The sequence below is a fragment of the Diabrotica virgifera genome, chromosome 5 (genome assembly GCF_917563875.1).
Source record: "Diabrotica virgifera virgifera chromosome 5, PGI_DIABVI_V3a".
NCBI classification, from domain to species: domain Eukaryota; kingdom Metazoa; phylum Arthropoda; class Insecta; order Coleoptera; family Chrysomelidae; genus Diabrotica; species Diabrotica virgifera.
This window is the reverse complement of record NC_065447.1, coordinates 37200210-37225065: the sequence shown is the minus strand read 5'-3', so window position 1 is coordinate 37225065 and position 24856 is coordinate 37200210. Positions and strand designations below refer to the sequence as shown.

At 34.7% G+C, this 24856-nt stretch overlaps 1 protein-coding gene across 1 annotated transcript in view; it reads left to right on the top strand.

Annotated features, from left to right (window-relative positions):
• The window catches only part of LOC126885692 (uncharacterized), a 77116-nt gene extending 63490 nt beyond the window's left edge, over positions 1-13626 (top strand). Inside the window, exon 4 of the mRNA XM_050652402.1 lies at positions 13332-13626. Coding sequence (XP_050508359.1) covers positions 13332-13541 — 210 coding nt within the window. The 3' untranslated portion in view covers positions 13542-13626. The remainder of the gene's footprint in view (positions 1-13331) is intronic.
• The last annotated feature ends 11230 nt before the right edge of the window (positions 13627-24856 follow it).

Genomic DNA, 24856 nt, shown 5'->3' with positions numbered 1-24856 from the left:
TGGAGTAAACATGATCGAAAAGGAAGAACATAGCATCATTCGTGCATTTGTCACTCAGGAATCCAAATTGATGTGGAGTAAGCAATTTGTATTTCAACAGAAAAGATAAGATTCTATTTTTTACCAGACTTTCAATTATCTTCGACAAAGTGGGCAGGAGTGCAATAGGGCGATAATTCGAAGCAAGATCTTTATCGCCTCCTTTGTGTATAGGAATAATTATCGCTGTCTTAAGGCAGCTTGGAAAAACTCCAGTTTCGAATGACCTGTTTATTAAGGTAGTAAGATGGTTTAAAGTGCAATCAGGTAGAGCAGAAAACATTTTAAGAGTGAGACCATCAGTCCCAGATGACGATTTATTTTTAATGTCATTTATTGTAGAGCGTAGTTCACCTAATACTATGGGTGTAAAAAAGAAACTATTTACATTCTTATGCGAAAGATATGAAATCGGATCCTGAGAAGGAGGTATAGAATTTGTTAAATTTTTTGCCACATTTACAAAGTAATTGTTCAGGGTCTCAGGAGAAGTCGGGATTTTGGTGGGAGAAGAAGTTTTATCTCTCAGTTCATTTACGATAGACCACGTTTCCTTAGCAACATTACCTGATTTAGCCAGCCTCGCATTATAATAAATTTCCTTGGCGGCCTTTATGGCTTTATGGTAAATTTTCCTGTAAAGCCTAACGTAATCATGGAAGGATATGTTGTCCGAGAATTTTTTTAGGTACGATAATGAGCGCGTGTTCTTTGCAGATATACGTAGACCTCTAGTTGACCAGGGTTTACGATGTTTAGTTTTGATGGGCCTAAGAGGAAAGGATTCGTATGCCAGACCAGACAATAGCTTTATGAATCTAGAAAACTCGATGTCGACATCAACAGAGCGGAAGTCCCAGTCAGTTGTTTGACATAGGTGTTTAAATGTTAGAAAATTTTGTTCTCCAAAGACACGGAACAATTTTCGTTGCGTGTTTTCACTATTATTTTTTTATTTTAACCAAAATGTAGTCAATACGGCTTCATGATCAGAGAAACCTGAGTTGAAAACAGTAAAGTCAGTAGAATTTGGAGCCAAAGACGATATGACATAGTCAATGATACTAGAGCTAGTTTTAGTTATTCTGGTTGGAGAATTTACATGCATACCTATACCAAAGGAAACAAAGATAGAATGAAGAGATTCTTGAGCAGCACACACACTGGAGTAGTCAATATTTATATCGCCACATAGAATTAATTTACTTTTTGAAGGAACATATTCTAGCAAGCTAAGTAGTTGTTGTAAGAAAATCTGCACATCCGCATCGGGAGTTCTATAAATACAAATAATGTAGAGGTCACAAGATTTCTGATAAATTATGGAGAATTCAAATACTTTTTCAATCAATAAATTATCAAATTTGGTCACTGCTGAAAAGTCATTTTGTGTAGACATAATCAAAGTACCCCCATGACATAATCTACTCCTGTTAAATCTGGATATAATAGTGTAATTTTTAATAAACACAGGTTCATCAACATTTAACCAATGTTCAGTTATGGCAACAATCTCAGGAAAATTTAGCTCTTTTAGTAATAGACCTAATTCATCAGTTTTGTGTCTTAAGGACTGAATGTTAATAAGAAATAAACTTAGCTTGCTATCATCCAAATTTTCAGAAGGCGCCTGATATTCTGTACGCGTCCATTTATTTAAAAAAAAATTTTGCTAGATGGGGAATTACTCGAAAAATATTTATTCTGACATTCCCTAATTTTCTGGAGTCGGAGGCGTATCTCAGTGGAAAAGAAGGTTCCAAAAGCCGAAAGATCGGCTTCAACTTCAGCAGTACTTGTTTTCTTGTCCTTAAGTGATATGCCTAGCATTGTTCTTTCCATCATTCTTTTTTATGACTGTCCATGTTTGTGCCCCATACGTTAATATCGGAATAATGCATGCATCAAAAACTTTAGATCTAAGATGTAGTTGAATTTGCTTATTTCTGAGTTTGCCGGATGCTACCCATGCTAACTTTCTTCTTCTTTTTATTTCTTCCGTTTGAACTTTCCTATTTAGTATTATTTTTTGTCCTAAGTACTTATACATATATTCTTCAAATTTTTCTATAACTTTATGTTTTGTTTATTATTGTCACGGTTTCTTCGGAGTGCCTGACTTTTATTTTGTTTAAATTCATTTTCAGTCCTATTTTAGAAGATTCGGTATGTAGTTCTGAAAGCATGGTTTGCAGTTTTTTTAGGTCAGTAGCTTTCAGGATTATGTCATCCGCAAATCGTAGATTACTGAGGTAGCAGACAATGATGTTTATTCCCTTATATTTCCAATTTAGGTTTTTAAAAACGTCTTCCAAAACTAATGTGAACAGTTTGGGTTATAGAGTGTCTCCCTGTTTGACTCCCCTGTTTAATGGTACAGGGTTTGTCATTGTATTTGGTATTGTCAGGTAGTATATAGCTGTAGCTTCGTTCATAGTTTTTTTTTGTCTCATATATATCATTAAATACTACTTTCAACTTGTTTTTAAGTTGTTCATCTTTATTTTTCAGTTTTTTTCTTACTTTATCATTAAAATTTATTTATTTATGAAAACATTAATACTCTCATACATATTATATTCAATTTTTTGACAGATTAATTTGAAAAGTAGTAGATCGAATCAAGTCTAGCAGCTGCTACCTCCTTAGAATATAATATCGAGAGCTGTATAGATATTTTCCAAACACTTTTAAGAATATTGGATTCTCAAAAGAAATTGAATACACTTGCGCCCTAACTTCGTTGTCAAAATGAAATAAAATGAGAAGTAATAAATAATATACGAAAATCGATATATACGTGATAAAAAAATCCGGTTGGTCTCGAAACATAAACAGATATAGAAAGAACTATGTATACCAATATAAAAATCGTAGTTCAATTTTAAGATAGGTAATAGACCAGGGCATTTACACATATTAATCCAGTGCAAAGCACCGGATTAAATCAATTTTTAAATACAGACCCTAGAGACATGCAACTTTTTGCATTGTGTTCAAAATGATGTCAGGAAAAAAGTCTACTACAGAAGAATGGGTGGAAATACATAATTGCATTTTAAAGAGTATTACATACACCGCAAAATGCATATACATGTCAAAATAAGTATATTAAGAGCCAAATTTTGTTACCTGGAGGTTCTAGGGATCGTTGAATAAGACTACGTAATCAGAATTGACCCCTGGAGCACCTGGTGTCCCAGGGTCACTGCTAAGACACGTCATCTGCAGGTTGGATAGTTTCAGGCACTAAATTGATGCAAACAGATTACTTGGAGGTTTTTGGAGTCGCTGAACACGAATATGCCATCAGAACTTACCCCCGGAGCACCTGGTGCTCAGTGTTATTGCTGAGGCATGTTATTTTCTGGAGTTTTGAGTGATTTCGGCACTAAATTGATGCAAACAAATTACAGTTGGAGTTTATGGGGCTGCGGAACACAAATACGCCATCAGAACTAACTCCCGGAGCCTCTAAAGCTCAAGATCACTGCTAAGGCCGGTATCTACAGGAATTTCAAAGGTTTTCGGCACTGAATGCATGTAAATCAGCGGTTCTCAATCTGTGGTACATGTACCACTGGTGGTACATATCATTATTTGCGGTGGTACACAAAACACACAAAAACTTAAAATAGTAGTACATAGTAAGTCTTGATTATACAATCTAAAAATATAGAAATATAATAAAAGAAACTTTAGATGGTACATGACTCGAAAAGATTGAGAACCGCTGATGTAAATAGATTACTAGGCGGTTCTTGGGGTCGCTGAATACGAATACGTCATCAAACTGACCCACCGGACTAACTGGTAACCAAGGTTACTGCTAAGGCATATCATCTTATGGAGTTTGGGGTATTCTTGTTCGGTAACCCCAAAAATACCCGACTAACCTTTTTTTACCAATTTTTTACATAAGATGACGTGCCTTAGCAGTGAACCTGGGCACCAAGTGCTCCTGTGGTCGGTTCTGATGGCGTATTCGTCTTTAGTGACCCCAAAATCCCCGACTAACAAAATCTGACCCTAAATACACCTCTTTTGATATGATGTTTATGTACTTTTGGATGCATCATCCTGAACATAATGCAAAAAGTTGCAAGTTTGTAGGTGCTGTATTTTTAAAAATCGATTTATTTTATGCTAGATGTTCTGGTCTATAAATAGGGATATATTATTTAAAAAAAATAAAAACAACAAAAACTTATTAGCGCTTAGTCTCTGGCTAAGATTAATGTTTAATATTTCAAAAACCTATCATGTGTTACATGCGTATTTATTCTCCCTTTAAATAAGCAATTTTGCTTGTTCATTGGTGCGTCGTTGTCTTTAAGAAAGATTGTCTCTTGACCTCTTGTGCCGTCAGCTGATATTTTTTCTACCACTGGGTAATTTGTCCATTGCTATTTTGACGACTATTGTGTCCCCCATTCTACAGATGTGATTGTTCCATTATTTTTCCTATTTAGTGTCCACTCCTTTATACCCTGCACATTACATTTTGTTCTGACCTCGTCACTCATTAATCCGTCTCTCAGCTACTTCGAGAACTGTATCAATATTTCCCAAACAACACTTTTAAGAATTTGTATTCTCAAAAGAAATTGAATACACTTGCGCCCTGCCCTAACTTCATTGTCAAAATGAAATAAAATGAAAAGTAATAAATAATATACGGAAATCGATGTATACGTGAGAAAAAATCCGGTTGGTCTCAAAACATAAAGAGATATACAGTATGGTCCAAATGTCTGGAATAAATTCGATATTTCTTAAATCGGCGACTTTAAGGAACAATCCCGGAATAGGTCGATTTTTATTTTAAATTACGATATTTTACGTAAATTACGTCATCCATATGGACGTGATGACGAAATCGATTATTTTTTTTAAATGAGACTAGGGTCGTGTATAAGCTCATTTGAAAGGGTATTAGTTGTGTATTCAGTAGGTAATGTAAATATTAACATAATTGTTTATATACAATGTCCAAAAAAATTTGTTTGAATTAAATTAATTGGCCAAAAAAAGAGGAATGTATGTAATTTATTTAATTCAAAATATATTTTTCTATTGTCAGAAAACAGAAAAAATGTTTATTTGACAAATAAGCATTGTTTTTCGTTTAAATTCAACGTTCAAACCAGCTCCCGCCAACCACCTGCCTCTTAGAAGTTTGAACATTAATTTAAGTGAAAAGCAATGCTTATTTGTCGAGGGGGAGTCTCCACAGAAACGGCACTGCACCATCTTGTACAGAGAGTGGAGTACGTTCTAGAATACCAAGAGGTGATGTTGGGTGCATTTCTCGATATTGAGGGAGCATTCGACAACACCTCCTACGAAGCGATCACAAGGGCGATCCGTCTAAAAGGAATAGACGAAACAAGCTGTAGATGGATAGACTGCATGCTGAGAAGCCGTGTGATATATGCTACGTTGCTAGGGGATACAGTGTCAGCTCAGGTAGCCAGAGGCTACCCACAGGGGGGAGTCTTATCTCCTCTATTGTGGAATCTGGTCATGGATGGCCTGATAGCTAGACTCGACAACGATAGGCATCACGTTCTGGGCTATGCGGATGACCTAGTCATCTTAGCCCACGAAAAATTTAATGGTACAGTCAGAGATCGAATGCAACAGGCTCTGACCGTAGTTACAGAATGGACTTCAAATGTAGGGCTTCACATCAGTCCTCTAAAGTCCAAAATCATGAAATTTACTAAAAGAAGGAATTCAGAGGAATTGGGTCCTCTAAGTCTAAATGGTATACATTTAAATCTGGTGAGTGAAGCAAAGTATCTCGGGATAATATTAGACTCAAGACTTACTTGGAATCAGCAGATAGAAAGAATAACGAAGAGAGCGGTATCTACGTTAATGGTAGCCAGACGTACTCATGGAAAAATGTGGGGTTTGAGACCAGACATGGTATATTGGACTTATAACATGGTAGTAAAACCCACAATTACATATGCATCAGTGGTATGGTGGCCAAAAGTGCAGCAAAAAAGTGCCATCATCAAATTAAGCAAGGTGCAAAGACTTGCTTGTCTCGGGACCACGGGGGCTATGAGGGGCACACCTACGGCAGCTATGGAGGCACTACTGGATCTCCCTCCTTTACATATAACAATAAGAGGTGAGGCGAGAATGGGCTATTATAGACTGCGAGAAAACCTGAGCAACGTACCAGTTAAATCAGGACATAGTAAAATAACGAATGAAATTAATGATGCCGAATGGATGATGATTTCTGACCATATGACATCAAGGTATATGCCTGAAGTACCTTTTCAAGTGGACATTTGCCCACGAGACGAATGGGACAGAGGAAACTCTCGACCCAGACTGCAGGGTTGCACCTGGTATACGGACGGGTCTAAAACTGCAGACGGTTCGGGCGCAGGAATATTCTATAGTGGTGGAAATTTCAACATTTCTATTCCACTGGGAGAATGTACCTCCGTATTTCAGACAGAGATTTTTGCAATCTTGCAGTGTGCAAGAGAAAACAACCTGAGGGCATTCGAACTGCAGCAGGTTAACGACAAGAACTTGATAGACTGGCACAACATAATAGTGTTATACTGGTATTGGTTCCAGGTCATCGGGGCATATACGGCAATGAAAGAGCTGATGCACTTGCCAAGAGAGCATCAGCTACAAAATACCTGGGTCCAGAGCCGGCCGTGGGAGTGCCAAAAAGCACCGTACGCGAACGAAAAAAAGCCTGGATCCGAAGCCAACATAACTCACACTGGGAGAGTGTACCCGGTCAAACACATGGCAAGATGTATATCGGACGGACATGTGCTAGTAGAGCTGAGTTACTGCTGAAAACAAGCAGGAATCAGCTCAGAGTCGTAACAGGTTTCCTCACTGGACATGCGCCAATTAAGGGTCACCTGCATACAATGGGGCTGTTTCATGGAGACTTGAGCTGCAGACTCTATAACAGAGAACCTGAAACAGTCAACCATATTTTGCAGGACTGTGAGGCATTGGATCGGAGGCGGCAAACACTTTTCGGAGACATCGAAATGACTCCAAAATTATATGGCACCCACCCACTAGACCTGTACAAGCTGGTACATGGTTCCAGAATTCTGGAATGGGTTTCATAAACAATGGAAGATGTACAATAAGCCAAATGGCTGCAGTACAACCGGTTCACAACAGACGGCTTCTAGGGAAAAAAATGCTTATTTGTCGAATTAACATTTTTCTTCTGTTTTCTGACAGCAGTTAAATGTATTTTGAATTAAATAAATTAGGTACACTCTTCTTTTTTGTCATTTAATTTTATTTAAAAAAAATTTGAACACTGCGTATAAGCAATTATATTAATATTTACATTACTGAATACATAATTGAATACCCTTTCAAGTGAGCTATCCCACGACCCCTAGTATCATTTAAAAAATCATCGATTACGTCATTACATCCATATGGACGCCAGTTCATCGTCGCCAGTTCATCACCGCCAATTCATCGCCGGCCGATTCATCGCCGGCCGATTCATCGCCAGTCAGTTAATCGCTAACTGATTTATTTCCGAATTTCCGACCTATTTTCGACAGTTGCATTTATTATTTATTTTTAATATTAATTAGGAATTCTAGGAAATGACCTAACCTAACCTAACCCAACCAAACACTACATAAATTTGAACATACTATTTCTACAAAAGCCATTTAACACTACAAATTTAGTACTAATTAGTATCAAATTTAGCGGAAGTAGAAACAAAACAGTAAATATAATATTTTTTATCTGTTTAATTGACACAAGTTTTGAACTGAATTTAAAGTCGTGTCGAGTTATCTCCCATAATACAAAATCAACTGACTAACTGGCGATGAAACGGACGGCTATGAAACGGACGACGATGAAATGGACTGACGATGAATCGGCGGCGTCGAAACGGCAGCGACGAACCGGGGCGGCGCGGCGATGAAACGTCCCATTCCGTGCAAATGAAAGGAATAAATTCGTTATTTCATAAGCCGGCGACTTTAAGAAAAAATCCAGAAATAGGTTGATTTTTATTTTTAAATTGTGATTTTTCGGCATATACAGGGTGTCCCGAAAAGATTGGTCATAAATTATACCACAGATTCTGGGGTCAAAAATAGGTTGATTGAAGCTCACTTACCTATATACAATAGTGCACACACAAAAAGCTACAGCCCTTTGAAGTTACACAATGAAAATCGATTTTTTTTTCATAGATCGAAAACCCTTTTTTTATTGAAAGGAGATTTTTTATTGAAAATGGACATGTGGTATTCCTATGGCAGCAACATCTTAAAAAAGAATTAAAGTGAAATTTGTGCACCCCATAAAAATTTTATGGGGGTTTTGTTCCTTTAAACCCTCGCCCCCCTCGAACTGTGTACGTTCCAATTAAATTATTATTGTAGCACCATTAATTAAACACAACATTTTTAAAACTTTTTTGCCCCTTAGTACTTTTTCGATAAGCCAGAGTTTATCGACATTTGAATATTTGTCAAATCCACCACATATTTGTATACGATTCTGTTAATAATCTTAAAATGTATTTATAACTTTCATTTTTAGGTATATTTTGAAAAAGAAGCCACATCTTGATAAAAGGTGACTTGTCAAAAAAAGAAAAAAAAGTTTTAAAAACACTGTGTTTAACTAAAGGTATCACAATAATAGTTTAATTGGAACGTACACAAACATTTGGGGGATTTATAGGAACAAAACCTCCATAAATTTTTTATGTAAAGGACCCCGCACAAACCTTATGGAAAGTAGGTCCCAGTGGATTTTGTTCATACTTTGGGAAAATACTCTTTGATTCATCCTGATAAAAAGTTCTCATGGGCACAACTCAATCGTATGAAGGATTTTCAAGATATAGAGGTCCAAACTCGGAAAATTATAAGATTTACGGCCTTTACGGGGTATTCCAATTCCGTGAGTTACTGGTTATTTGGCAACATGTAAAAGTTTGGATGAAGGAAAAGTACTAGTAGTCTAGGATTTTTTCCTGGCTATCCAATGGCGAACTTTACTTTGACCTTGACCTTCAACGGACGTCATCTTCTAGAGTTTCGAGGTGTTTTAGGCATTAAATTGATATAAACAGATTACTCATGGGTTTTTGGGATCGCAAACACGAATATGCCATCAGAATTGCCCTCCGGATGTCGTGGTGGCCAGGGCCACTGCAAGGGACGTCATCTTCTAGAGATTCGATGGTTTTCGGCATTTAATTGATGCAAATGAATTACTGGAGGGTTTTTTGAGGCCGCTAAACACGAATATGCCACCAGAACCGACTCCCGGAGCACCTGGTTTCCAAGGTCAATGAAAGGGACTCCTGGAGTTTCGAGGGTCTTTGGTACTGCATTGATGCAAACGGATTAATTATAGGTTTTTGGGGTTGCTGAACACGAATACGTGATCACATCTTGCCGTAGGCACAATGTGATTCGTGGGTCGGATCGATAGTGTAGGCATGTTCAGCAACCCCAAAAACCTAAGAGTAATCCATTTCATTCCTCCGAAACTCCAAAAGATAACTTGTCTTAGGTACCAGGATCTCTTGTGTCTGTGCTGATCACGTATTCGTGTTCAGCAACCCAAAAACCTATAACTAATCCGTTTGCATTAATGTAGTACCAAAGACCCTCGAAACTCCAGGAGCCCCTTTCATTCACCTTGGAAATCAGGTGCTCCGGGAGTCGGTTCTGCTGGCCTATTCGTGTATAGCGACCTCGAAAAACACTCCAGTAATTCATTTGCATCAATTAAATGACGAAAACCATCGAAACTCTAGAAGATGACGTCCCTTGCAGAGGCCCTGGCCACCACGTCATCCGGAGGCCAATTCTGATGGCATATTCGTGTTTAGCGATCCCAAAAACCCATGAGTAATCTGTTTATATCAATTGAATGCCGAAAACCCTCGAAACTCTAGACGATGACGTCCGTTGAAGGACAAGGTCAAAGTAAAGGTCGCCATTGGATAGCCAGGAAAAAATCATAGACTACTAGCACTTTTCTTTGATCCAAACTTCTACATATTGCCAAATAACCAGTAACTCACGGAATTTTAATACCCCGTAAATCTTATAATTTTCCGAGTTTGGGCCTCTATATAGATTCAAAGAATATTTTCCCAAAGTATGAACGAAATCCACTGGGACCTATTTTTCATAAGGTTTGTGCGGGGTCCTTTATCAAAAAAAAGAAGCCGCATCTCGATAAAAACTGGCTTATCGAAAAAATACTAAGAGGCAAAAACGTTTTAAAAACGTTGTGTTTAACTAATGGTACCACAATAATGAATTAGTTGGAACGTACACAAAAGTTTGGGGGGGTTTAAAGGAACAAAACCCCGATAAAATTTTTATGGGGTGCACAAATTTCATTTTTATTCTTTTTTAAAGATGTTCCTGCCATAAGAATGCCACAATCTCCATTTTCAGTAAAAAATCTGAAAGTTTTCAATATATTGAAAAAAATATATTTTCATTTTGTAACTTCAAAGGGCTGTAACTTTTTTATGAGCATATTTGTACTAAGGTAAGTTAGGTTCAATCGAACTATTTTGACCCGAAAATGTGTGGTATAATATAAGACCAACTTTTTGGGGACACCCTGTATATGGTCTTAAGAGTTAGGCTGGCAAGGTATTATATTTTCTCGGCTCTGCTTTACGGGATAGAAACAAGAGCACTTAACGCGTCACTGCTAAAAAGTTGGAAGCATTTGAACTGTGGGTGTACCTACAGAGAAAATCCTGAAGATATCATGGACCGAGCATTTAACAAACAACGAAGCCATGAGAAGAGTCAACAAAAGAATGGATTTATTGGTAACCATCAAGACACGAAAGCTTCAATACCTGAGGCATGTTATGCGTAATGAGAGATACAACATACTTCAATTATTTATACAAGGGAAAATCCAGGGCAAGAGTAGTGTAGAAAGGAGAAGGATCTCATGGTTTCGTAACTTGAGGTAATGGTACGGATGCATGTCAATCGAACTATTCAGAGCAGCAGCATCTAAGATCAGAATAGCCATGATAATTGCCAACCTCCGTCGCGGAGATGGCACGTAAAGAAAGCATAGAATATATCATACTAGTGATGTCATCGATCTGGGCGTGATGACATAATCGACGATTTTTTAAATGAGAGTAGGGGTCGTGTGCTAGCGCATTTGAAAGATTATTCAATGCTCTATTCAGTGATATAAACATTAACATAGGTACTTAATTATTTATACTAATTTTTTTTTAAATAAATTAGTTGACACAGAAAAGAATGTATGTAATTTTTTAAATCAAAATACATTTTTCTGCTGTTAGATAACAAAAAAAATGTTTCTTTGGCACATACACATTGTTTCTCGCTTAAACTGAATATTCAAGCTGCCATCTGCCTCTTGGTAGTTTGAACATTTAATTTAAGCGAAAAGTAATATTTATTTGACAAATCTGTTTTCTGACAGCAGTAAAATGTATTTTGAATTAAATAAATCGCATACATTCTTCTTTTTGTGTCAATTAATTTAATTAAAAAAAATTAACGTGTAAATAATTATGTTAATGTTTATATTACTGAATAGAGAATTAAATGAGACGCTTAGTGCAAGAGTGGCCTAACTGATTCTAACAATACTTTACATAATTAAAGAAAATGATCAGAAGCTATCAATGTCCGATTGTTTTAGTAATTGTCTCCCTTTAAATAAGCAATTTTGCTTGTTATTAGCGGGTCGTAAGTAGCCTTTATGAAAGATTCTCACATCATCGCTTGCTCAAATGTTGCAACTCTTCAAGCTACTATAAATTCTGCTCTTCTTACAATAAAAACCTGGTCCGACTCTAATTTACACAGTTCTTCAACACTTACTTCTTAATAACAGGCAACTCAGTACCGTTGATTCTGTAAAATTTCTTGGTATCTTTTAGACAGCAACCTTAAATTTTCCCTTCATATCGATTTATTAGTACGTTTTACAAGTAAGAGACTAGCCTCAGCTTGCTATGCAATAAGATCTGTTTCGAAGTATATCAATTCAACATCTTCCAAAATAACATAGTTTTCTGTGTTCGAGTTTAATCTTCGATATGGTCCTCCTTTTGGGGTTCTGGTACAGCTGCCCAATCCGATGTTATTTTCAAATTTTAAAAAAGAGCGATAAGATATCTGTTTGACCAACAATTACAGAAGCTAATTCAAAAATCAAAGGATTTTAACACTTCCTTTTTTATATATTTTAGAAACTGTTTACTTAATCCGTAAACACCTACAAGTCTTTTCAGCAAGACATGGTCATGACTATTCCACCAGAAATTCTACCTTTGACGTCTATTTACCGATCCCGTTCACTGAGTTAGTAAAGAAGTCTATATTATATTCTCCAAAAAACTATACAACCATCACCCTTTACAACTTAAATCTGCAACATTTGTCCCCAAGTTCCGTAAAATGACAAAACCTTATCTGTCTAAAAGACCCTCTGACACTTTTTCAAAACTAAACACAGCATCTGCCCCTTTTATTATTTGCTGTCATCGATGCACTGTTTCTTGCAATTGAAAATAATCATGTTTATGCTTTTATTTTATATTCTTACGATTTAGTTCTAAGACTATGTTAAATAAATTCTATTTTAGCAGATCCCTTGGTTTTGTATCTTTATTCATTGTGAACCGCCGTGAGAAGCTTTCTTTCATTTTTAATCTATTTCTCGTGATTCTAAGTATCACTCTTACTAGTCTTACAAGATTTTCTGGTATTTCGAATGTATATAATATGTTTCAAATTTTGACACATTTAAAACGATAGACAGCCTGTGATTCTTATATATTATTTGCTATCATCGATGTACTGTTCTTTGCAATTGAAAATAATCCTCTTTTTGCTTTTATTCGATATTCTTACAATGTTTTCCTTAATCAACTCCCTTTCTAGCGGACCCATTGGTTGTGTACTTCTATTCACTGTGAACTTTTCCTTATTTCTCGTAAGTAGTTCTTATTAGAGAATATTATATAAAGAATATTAGATTTAGATTTGAACAAGAACCGTCTTTAGATTATCACAAAAATAGCTGGATTTTTAATTTGTGCTATATTGAGCACTCTATATTAATGCATTTTACAGATAGAAGAGTAGTACAGCAAGCATACAGTTGCGACTTTTTTATTGAGTACATGTTTGTATCTACGAAGTTCACCACTAGATAGTGTTCTAGATAAATCTATTTATTATGACAATTTTATTATTTTTCAGGGCCTTTGGCAACTAACAAACTGTTGGTCAGAAGCAAGCTTCAAATACTTTCCTAAAAGCGTACCTCAAGGTTCGTACAAAGTAATTATGGAATCAAAATTGAAGGATGGAAGGGTTCTGGCCAGAATTGCTTGGTACGGAAAAGCCAGTTTGTTTTTCAAGGATATTCAAAATATGAACAGTACTTCAAAATATAACATATTTCAATGAATTTATTAATATTTTTGAGTTTTTATTGGTCAATTAAAAGCTAAGGAGGAGGGAGACATATTTTCAATAAAGCATTATACCTGAAGTTAGTCTTTTTATCTCGCAATCTTCGGTCAAACTTTGGCTACCGTTAAAAACAACCTTATACAGTTACACTTGAACTAGCGTTTCAAAAGTATTTGAAACTGTTTTTTACGTATGTCCACGTAAATATGCTATGAGAGTTCTGGCTCAATTTGTGCCTTTTTCCCATGTAAATTCCCATAGGAAAATCTAAGGTACATTCTGCCCTTTTGTGTACGTAGGTCCAAAGTTTAAATGGTCACGTGTCGGATGCTCTAGGAAGTTCTGTACCATGTTCAAGACCTATCAAGTTAGTTGCAAGATACTTACACCAGTCATGCAAAGCTGAACAAATTTTAGAAAGACCTAAAGAACAAAGGCCTTAATATACTGGAGGTACATCAAATACTAACCGGGAAAGATAAAACGCCACTTCCGCTTTCTATTTTATCCTTTGATAAAGAAGAAGATATTAAAAAAATCTATGCCATTAATAAAATATTAAATATGAGAGTACAAATAGAGGCTTTCAGAAAACCAAAATTGCTGCCCCAATGCAATCGCTGCCAGGAATATGGATACACACAAAATTACTGCAAAAGGGAACCAAGATGTGTCAAATAATGCATTAAAAAACGTCTAACCCAAGACTATAAAAAACCCAAAAACATAGCTCCAAAATGTGTTCACTGCGGCAATGACCATCCAGCTAATTATAGAGGATGTAGCACTGCAAAAGCTCCGCAAACATTAAGAAATAAAAATATAAATGACAAGGCTCCTGAGAGCAGATTAAATATAGAAAATATGGAAAATAGACACCGAACTTTAAGAAGAGCTGGAGTATCTTATGCTCAAGTAACACAACAAGAAACACAAAATAATACAGATACAGTAACTGAAACGCTGCACAAAATAATGGAAAAAATAAGCAAACAAGAATAATTTAACAAAAAAATACTTGAAAAGCTGGACAGACTTGAAAATATCAGAAGCCGATCATAATGAGACTATAATGCCCCCGGATTTTAGGATACTCCAATGGAATACAAATGGACTCTTACAACCCCAGCAAGAATTATTAGTAACCCTACAAACACAAAAAATAGACATATGCTTAATTGCAGAAACACATATAAATAGAAAATCATTTATTAAGCTGCAAGGTTATCAAATCTATCATGCCATACATCCACAAAATTCAGCCAGAGGCGGAGCTGTTGTCGCAAAACTACCTTATAAAGTTATACCTACCAGTGTTTCAAAAGTTTTTAAAACTGTTTTTACGCAGGTCCAAGCAAATATGCTATTAGAGCGTTTTTCCCATGTAAATTCCCATAGAAAAATTTAAGGTACAGCTGGTTCCTAAAAAAACTGATACGACTCTTAGTAAGATTTGACTATTTTGAGCAGTGTATTTGATTGGTGTGACATTATATTATATTTATTATGACAGACTGTCTAAGTCCGTTAAAATAAGCAAACAAACAACTGATTACATATTTATGTTAATAAATTGTAATAATTTTATTAAGGTCTAAATTTTAATATTATTTTGAATTTCTGTATTTTATAGAGTATATAAATGATAGTTTTTACATAAAATAGGGTTGTTGTTATCATTTTTATTATTATTAAGGAATAAAACAAACGACTTAACTCAACAATATATTAAAGCAAGAATTGTAACCAAATTAAAATATAACTGGGCACTATCAGAGGCAACAAAACATTTTAACATAAGCAGAACCACAGTTTTTCAATTAATAAAAAATGGAGGGAACAAGAAACTCTCGAAAGAAAGCGAGTGTCTGGAAGACCAAAACTATACTAAATTTAGGTATGTAAAAGTAAAATTAATATTGTGTAATAACTCCATCAGCAGTGATAACAGCTTGTAGTCTTCGGTTCATCTGCGTGAAAGGAACTATTATAGAATGAAATTGTCTTCTTCAGAGAGTTCTTCCCAAACCTTGCTTTCTTTCGCGAGTTTCTTGTTCTCTCCATCTTTTATTAATATTAAAAACGGTTGTTCTGCTTACGTTAAAATCTTTCGCTACGGCAGATAGTGACCAACCATCTTCGAATTTCGTTACAATTCTTGATTTTAGTTCTTTGCCAGCATGTGAAGCCATAATTTGAGGTTGAACAGAATAGCCAGGGAGGTAGTGTCAAATTTGACCGGAGCATTTTAGCATGGCTGGTTTCTTTTTATTTAGGTAGGTGTTCCAAAGCTTATTAACAAATGATGTGTCAGCTGGGCCAAGGGATTTTACTCAAGAAAAGGTGAAACATGAAAGTTGATGGACAAACGCTACAACTTAAATATCAAATATTTATATACGTTACTCAGAACAGTTAACAGCCTTGCTTACTTGGCACCTACCTTTCACTCAGGAGATTGGGGTTCAAATCCTGGCGCGGAAAATTCTTTTTGTTTTTTAAATTGAAATTTTATTTTGAAAAATATTTATTTTTATAATACCACGTTTTTATTATTTATGCGAGACAATATAAAAAATCTGTATGTCTTTTATAGAATTATATATAGAACTTATGAAATAGCATATACATTTGATCATAAATATTATGATTGACCTTAATAAGCAAAATTGTTGTACATGAACCCCTGAAGCTTCCTGAGTTAGTACGACCAATCTAAGTAAAAAAGGGGGTTGGCCTCCCCACCCCCCTCCCGACATTTTTTTATCTTTTTAGACAAACTGTTTTTTGCATAATTTTATGTGATGTAAAACCAAAAGATACATACAACCCTAATTTTTCACTTTTCTATCACCAACCCCCATTTTTTAATAGCTTTCTAATTATTTCCCTGTTCTCTATAATATATAAAAATGAATTTTTGTCTGTGTGTCCCTACAGAATCGTAAACTATGCATTTAATCATATGATGACCTCAAGCAAAGTTTTTGTACTTACATGAACCCAGGAAGGAGTTAATACTTAATAATATATACTTAATATATTTAATAATTAATAGAGTTAAAAGAGTTACCTAATACTTTTTTATTATTAACTAGCTGACCCGGCAAACTTCGTACCGCCTTAAAACTAAATAATGTTTGAATGTTTAATACCTAAAATTACCAGAAAGCCAAAAAATACTAAAAAATATTGCGTACCTATACTTTTTTCTATCAAATGCATAGTTTACGATTCTATAAGAGACATAGGTACAGACAAACATTCATTTTTATATAATATTATAGAGAATAGGGAAATATTTAGATTGCTATTAAAACATGGGGGTTGATGATAGAAAAGTGAAAATTTAGGGTTGTATTTTTCGGTTCTACAACATATAAAATTAGGAAAAAACAGTTTGTCCAAAAAAATAACAAATAATATTTCCCTTTTCACTTAGATTGTTGGTCTTACCAACTCAGGAACCTTCAGAGGTTCATGTACAACCAATTTGCTTTTTAAGATCAATCATAATATTATGACCAAAAATGCATAGTTTGCGATTCTATAAAAGACATACAGATTTTTTTATATTGTCTCGTATAAATAATAAAAACGTGGTATTATAAAAATAAATATTTTTCAAAATAAAATTTCAATTTAAAAACCAAAAAGAGTTTTCCGCGCCAGGATTTGAACCCCGATCTCCTGAGTGAAAGGTAGGTGCCAAGTAAGCAAGGCTGAGGATCGGTACGTATTTTTGGCTGCCAGCTATTCAAATGGGCATTCATTTTTTTCGAATCCTGAGAAAACTAATAAGTATTTTTGAAAAATTTAAACGCAGAATGAAAGATTACGTTATTAGCGAGGGCCGAAAGTCCCTGAGAACTTCTATAATGATTTTTTTAATAAGTTACAGGGGTGAAAAACTAAGCGAAAATTTAGTGTGATTTTTAATTTCAAATATCTCATTCAAAATAAACTTTTTATTTATTCTAAGGGACTTTCGGCCCTCGGTAATAATTTAGTCTTTCATTCTGCGTTTAAATTTTTCAAAAATATTTATTGGTTTTTTCAGGATTCGAAAAAAATGAACACAATGCCGTGATAATATTTTCCAAATCTATCTTTGTCTTACAACGCACTCAGCCGAATATAATATTGTCAGCATATATTGTCAGTCAGACACTGACAATCAGTGACAATTTTAAATATTTGACATTGCATCGGGAATATTTTGAGTTATTGATTAAATATTATTGATATATAGTCTATTTGATAAATAATTGATTTAAGACGTGAACTTAATAAAAAGTTATTTATTGTGTATTATTTGTGGAAGATCCAAGCAGAGAATACATCAGGATAATATATTCTGTGATCCAAGTATTTTGTTGTTAAAGATGTTCAAAGTTGTAAGCGTTCCATAACAATATATTATTAAAAAATCACTTTAACACTTTTCCTCTTTTCTCGATTGAGTATTAGTTTTTGTTGTACAAATAAATTATTACAATCACTGCATACATAGTTAGTGAAAAAATTATCACATTTATTAACTGAATTAATAATTTGCAATTATAAAAATAACAGTTATCCAAGAACATTCAAAGCCCATCTCTTTAAATTAATGATGACATTTTCAAGTAGAATGACATTCTAGTAATGTTTACATATCCATACTAGTGTGAATTTTACTACAAGTAATTTGCCGTGTAAAGACAGAAAAAGTAGGGATACACGTAAAATATTTGCGAATTATGTACCCATAGCCTTAACTGTTCTGAGTAACGTATATAAATATTTGACATTTCATTGTAGCGTTAGTCCATCAACTTTCATGTTTCAACTTTTCTTGGGTAAAATCCCCGGTTTTGGCCCAGCTGACACATCATTTGTTAATAAGCTTAAAGAAAAACCAGCCATGCTAAAATGCTCCGGTCAAATTTGACACTACCTCTCTGGCTAGAATAAGTTATCTGACAAATTTGAAGATTTGGCAGTGACATTGACAGTAAGTAAATATAATAAGTATTTATCCTTCAAAATACACTGCTCAATTTTCTATAAAATAAGCTTTAAGAGTCGTATCAGTTTTTTTTGGAACCAGCTGTACATTCTTCCATTTCGCATTTCGTGTACGTACTACCGCGGCGGAAGCTCTAGTAAGTCCTATATCATCTGCAAACTAAGATACCATTGGGTTCTTTTGTTTGATATTGGTTTTGTTACCTTCTTTCACTCCACCCAACTTTTTCGAGGTCGCTGCTCTTATGTAAATATCCACACCGAGAGAACAATTTCTTTTCTCCTAAAACACTGATTTCTTTGAGCTATCTTTCTTAAAAGTTAATGTATCATATTAACTTAAACATACCGCTTCGCATATAAAGAAACGAGTTTTTTAAACACAACTCAATAATTTCTCACAGATAATTTCTTCAATACTAAAAAATGCATTAATGGTTACATTTTAATTTTCTTATCATTCAGGTGTTGGTCATAGACAAGCTAACAACTCGAAGCGAAGTGCTAATTAATTTCGAATTTCCTTATCGTCTTTTTATTCTCAGTCACAATGTGATAAGGAAACGAGGTTTTAATGTGTTTATTATTTTTAAAGTCTAAGTTAAATCTAATTTAAACCGGGCAGTATCGTCGTGGTAGGGGAGCCCAAGCGGGGATTTTTGCAGTTACTCCAGCGCGTCAGATTATCATATGGGGAGAAACCTGATACCTTGCAGATGTACCTCTACTATATATTGGCATTTAACACAGGGGAGTTCGTTAAGGGGGGCCCGAAAATAAAAATATATCCTTAAAAAAACTCGAAATTGTCAGATTAAGATAAGGTTAGTTAAGTACATGCAAAAGAGTGTATATTTCAAAAATCTGACGATTTGAGCCGGGCGTAAGGAAATGGGTGAGTCCCAAAGTTTCACAAGAAATAAGAGAATATTTCGCGAAACGAATGACTGATCAAAAAACTAAAAAATACGTGCTCAATATTTTTTAAAAATCTATCGAATGATACCAAACATGACTTCCCACGGAGAGGGGTGGGGGGCAAATTTAATATTTTAAATACGAATCCCGCGATATTTCGCGTAATGAACATCAGATCGAAAAACTGTAAATACACTTATTCAATATTTTTGAAAAATCTATCGAATGACACCAAACACGACCCCCCACGGAGGTGGGGTGGGGGGTTACTTTAAAATCTTAAATAGGAGCCCTAATTTTTTATTGCAGATTTGAATTCCTTACGTAAAAATAAGTAACTTTTATTCGAAACATTTTTTCGAATTATTTATAGATGGCGTTATAATCGGAATAAACGATTGTTGGAAATGGAAAATTAAATTAAAAAATGGCAAGCGCCCACTAAATAGGAAAACTTTACTTAACTTTTTTTGGTTTTAGGACCTACTCTTCACAACCCAATAGGTCCCTATAACGCTCGAGTGACTGCACATTTAGCATACTTTGCTCCCCTACCATCGCTCCCGCTAGCGCAATTATTCCGATTCGATTTTTTTGCACAAACTTACTCAAAAAGAGGTCCTGATAACATATCCACAGGGTGCCGGGCGGTGCCGTGGTCGAAAAATTTGTTAAACAATTTTTTTTAAACAAATTCACAAAAATAATTTTTTTATTTCCAAAAATTTTTTTAGATAACTTGGGTCATTCTGAGCAAAAAAGGTCTCCTGTCATTTTTCTCTAAAATTGACTGTTGTCGAGTTATACGCGATTAAAAATTTGAAAAATGCGAAAATTGCCATTTTCAAGGCTTCATAACTCGATTAAAAATGATTATTATGAAATTCAAAAAGTGACAAAATCAAGATTCAAATACTTTCTCCAACGTCCTGAAGAGATTTTTGTCATTAATTTATTACAAAGCTGTTATTTTTAGTTATTAACAATTAGCGCTATAGTCTAACTGTATCGTCGTCCCCGTTAGCGGAACAATTTCGATCAGATTTTTTTGCACAAACTTACTCAAAAAGGGGTCCTCATAACATATCCACAGGATGCCTTGCGGTGCTGTGGTCGAAAAAAATTTTAAGCAATTTTTTTTAAACAAATTCACAAAAATAATTTTTTCATTTCCAACAATTTTTTTAGACAACCTGGGTCATTCTGAGCAAAAAAGGTCTCTTGTAATTTTTCTCTAAAATTGATTGTTGTCGAGTTATATGCGATTAAAAATTTCAAGGCTTCATAACCCGATTAAAAATGATTATTATGAAATTCAAAAAGTGACAAAATCAAGATTGAAATACCTTCTTCAGCGTCCTGGAGAGATTTTTGTCATTATTTTATTACAAAGCTGTTATTTATAGTTATTAACAATTAGCGGTATAGTCCAACTTTATCGTCGCCCCCGTTAGCGGAACTATTTCGATTAGAATTTTTTGCACAAACTTACTCAAAAATAGGTCCTTATAACATATCCACAGAGTGCCGGCTGGTGGTCGAAAAATTGTTTAAACAATTTTTTAAACAAATTCACAAAAATAATTTTTTCATTTCCAACAATTTTTTTTTAGATAATTTGAGTCATTCTGAGCAAAAAAGGTCTCTTGTAGTTTTCGTCTCAAATTGATTGTTGTCTAAATAAGAACTAAAAATAACAGCTTTGTAATAAAATAATGACAAAAATCTCTTCAGGACGCTGAAGAAGGTATTTGAATCTTGATGTTGTCACTTTTTTAATTTCATAATAATAATTTTTAATCGAGTTAGGAAGCCTTGAAAATGGACATTTTCGAATTTTTCAAATTTTTAATCGCGTATAACTCGACAACAGTCAAGTTTAGAGAAAAATAACCAAAGACCTTTTTTACTCACAATGATCCAAATTATCTAAAAAAAAAATTGTGGGAAATGAAAAAATTATTTTTGTGAATTTGTTTAAAAAAAATGTGAATTGGGATACACAGCATCTCAATAAACATCATATTACAAATAAACCTTTTAATAATTAAATGCCCGTGGTAATGTTTGTTTAATAAATACGAGTAACCTAGTTTTGCATGCTAGTATTTGATACAAGGTCGAGTTGCAATAATATTCAGTGGGTGTTTATTAACAGTCAGCACTTTAAATCACGGTCACCTCGGCTTACCAAAACAGTAAATAAACAATAACTGACTTTAATTATATTTTTACGAGAACAGATAAGAATTAGCAGTTGAGATTAGACGGGGTAACATCGAATTCAAGTAAATAACATACCACCAGTTACTTTCTGTGATATAGTTAACGTGTAAATAAATGACTTAACAACGAACTATATTTACTACATCAACCCTCATCTTCGGGGTAACCACCCCTAAGTATCCAGGGTGGCACAGAAGGCGGGAGCCACCATATGGCGATCCAAGACCAGGCGAGAACTCAGAACTAGCAGTCTAGAACGAGAAATGGGAAAACACGTCAATGTTCTGGCACCTCGACCATCCTAGAATACAGTGTGGTATGCAGAAAAGGATCAGGCCCGAGACGGAGATGATTATGGTATGGAGATGGAACTTCGTGTGGACAATGGACAATGGACAATGCTATGGAACGTGCAGCGAGGACTTTTTGGTGATACGAACACAGACCGTGTAAAAGTGGTGAGTCCATATTATCTATTTTTATGGTATTTCCTGATTCGTATAATATAAAATATAAAGTATAAAGTAATATTAACGTAATTATCATTTAAGACGCACATTACCTTTTAAGTTTTACCTATTTTTACTTAATTATTCTATTTTAATTTCCTTATGATACCAATATTTATCAAAATATACAGAATTTTTAACCCTGATATTAGTTATTATAGGACGTAATGATACATTTTATTTGATACTGATTTTTATACGATTTTTTTATATATTTACCAACATATTTTATCTTTGCTGATTCTTATCCATTTATTATTTGACTACTGATTTTTATTACATTTGTATTGGCTAAGCAGTAGACCCCTTTTTAATGGTGATTTATATTGAGTGATATACTGATTTTTTTATGGCAATTTACTATATTTTTACTATTTTTGACATAATATTTTTCATATATATTTACTATACCGCGTAAGACTGTCAAATTTATGCGTTCGTTACGGGTACAGGAATAAGAAAATTATGAATAAATGAGTAGCAACAAAGTTACTTGGGAAGATTTCATCAAAATAGTTGAGGAGATTACGCAAGAAGTAACAAGACAAAGTAGAAGGGTCTTGAAGAAGAAAGTACCTAAATCTAAGGATATACAAGAAGAAGTAACGACACAGCTAATTAAATTGTATAACAAATTCACACATTTAACGAAGAAAAATTGGGAAGCGCTATCGGACAAACAAAGAGAAGCGTGCAACAAATATTTCGGAAAAATAAGAGACAAAGTTATACGCTCATTTCAAGCTGTAAACTTAAGGACAGTAGTTCCAAGTTCAATACACCAACTAATCGACAAGGAAATAGAGGAAGAACAAAGCGACGAAGAAGTAGAAGAGGAAAAAAGTGACGAGGAGATAGAGGAAAAAATTGACGAGTAAATAAAAGAGGGAAAAAGCGACATAAAACAAGAGATAAAAATATTAAACATGGCTCTGACAATCAACGAATTTTTGAATATTGCAAGCAAGGTATTGCCCAACGAGTTTGATGGAAGCGCAGGGAAATTACAACCATTTTTAGACGCATTAGAGTTACTTGGAAAAATAGCAGAAGGACATGAAGAAACAGCAATAACATTAATAAAAACAAGATTTACTAATAAGGCTAGAAATCTAATAACTACAGAGGATACGATCCCACTTATAGCAGCGGCACTGAAGAAAGAATTAAGAGGTGACAATCCGAAAACGATAATAGACAAGTTAGCAAAGAAAAGGCAAGGAAACAAAGATGCAGCAGTGTACGCATCCGAAGTAGAGGAATTAGCGGAACAGTTGAAAGTAGCATACATAGCGGAAGGAATGCCATTGGAGCTAGCGAAAAAATACACAACGGAAACAGTTGTAGCAACAATGAAGCGAAACGTTAATACGGATAGAGCAAAGTTAATACTGGAGGCAGGTAATTTCACAACAACGCAGGAAGTAGTATCTAAATTTGTATCGATTGATACGACAGAGGAGAACACACAGGGAAGAGTGTTCAATTATAGGACGAATTATGAAAATAGGAGAGGACAACAGCAATACGGAAGAGGATACCACAACAAATAAGACAGAGGAAGAAGAAATAACTTCGGACAACGGAACGAAGGAGAAGAAACAGGAAACCAACGGAATTATTCCAACAGAGGATATAGACAATTCAACAACCAAACGTACAGAGGAAACCAGAGAGGAGGACGAAACAGAAACGTAAGGCTACTTGAGTTAGAAGACAGCCAAGAGGAAACAGAAAACCAGCAGTTGGGGTTTTGAATGAACGAAACAAGGAAAGTACACAGTCAGAAGTGGAATATAATATTTACAACTTCGACTTAAACCTAACGAATTTTGTACGAATGAAAAGAGGAATCCTAGAAAACACAAATACCTTTATCATAGACACAGGAGCTGATATTTCAATACTGAAATGTTCACAAGATTTTATGAAGGAACATGTGAAACCAAACACAAAAGCGAAAATAAAAGGAGTAACTAAAGGAGAATAAAAAACAATGGGAGAAGTTGAAACAACACTAGAAGTAAAAGGATCTCGATTTGAGCATATCTTTCAATTAGTGAAACCTAGCTTTCCTATTCCAACCGACGACGGAATCATTGGGAGAGACTTCATTTCAAATTTTCAATGCATACTAGACTATGCTAACCTTAAAATGCACATTAAAGAGGACAACGATTGTTACATTAGTACAAACATTTTGGATAATATAGATAATGACACGATAATAATACCGCCCAGATGTGAAATTTACAGAATCGTAAAAATTTTTCAAACGCTGAAGAACGACAGGATAGTGGAACAACAAGAAATACAACCAGGAATATTCATAGCGAGAGCAATTATTTCAAGTAATAATCCGTACATCAAAATTTTGAACACAACCTACGAAACAGTAAAAGTAGAGACAAACGAAATCAAAACATTAGACATTAAATTATTCAACATATATAGACTGATCAACGACAGCAAGGATAGGAAAAAGGAATTACGGGAATCATTGAAGTTAGACATTCCAGAATACATACGCGATAAGTTAGTATCTTTATGTGAAGATTATTCAGATATATTCGCCCTAAGGCACGACATGCTAACATGTAACAACTTCTACGAGCAGAAACTGAGAGTTAAAGACCAAACTCCGGT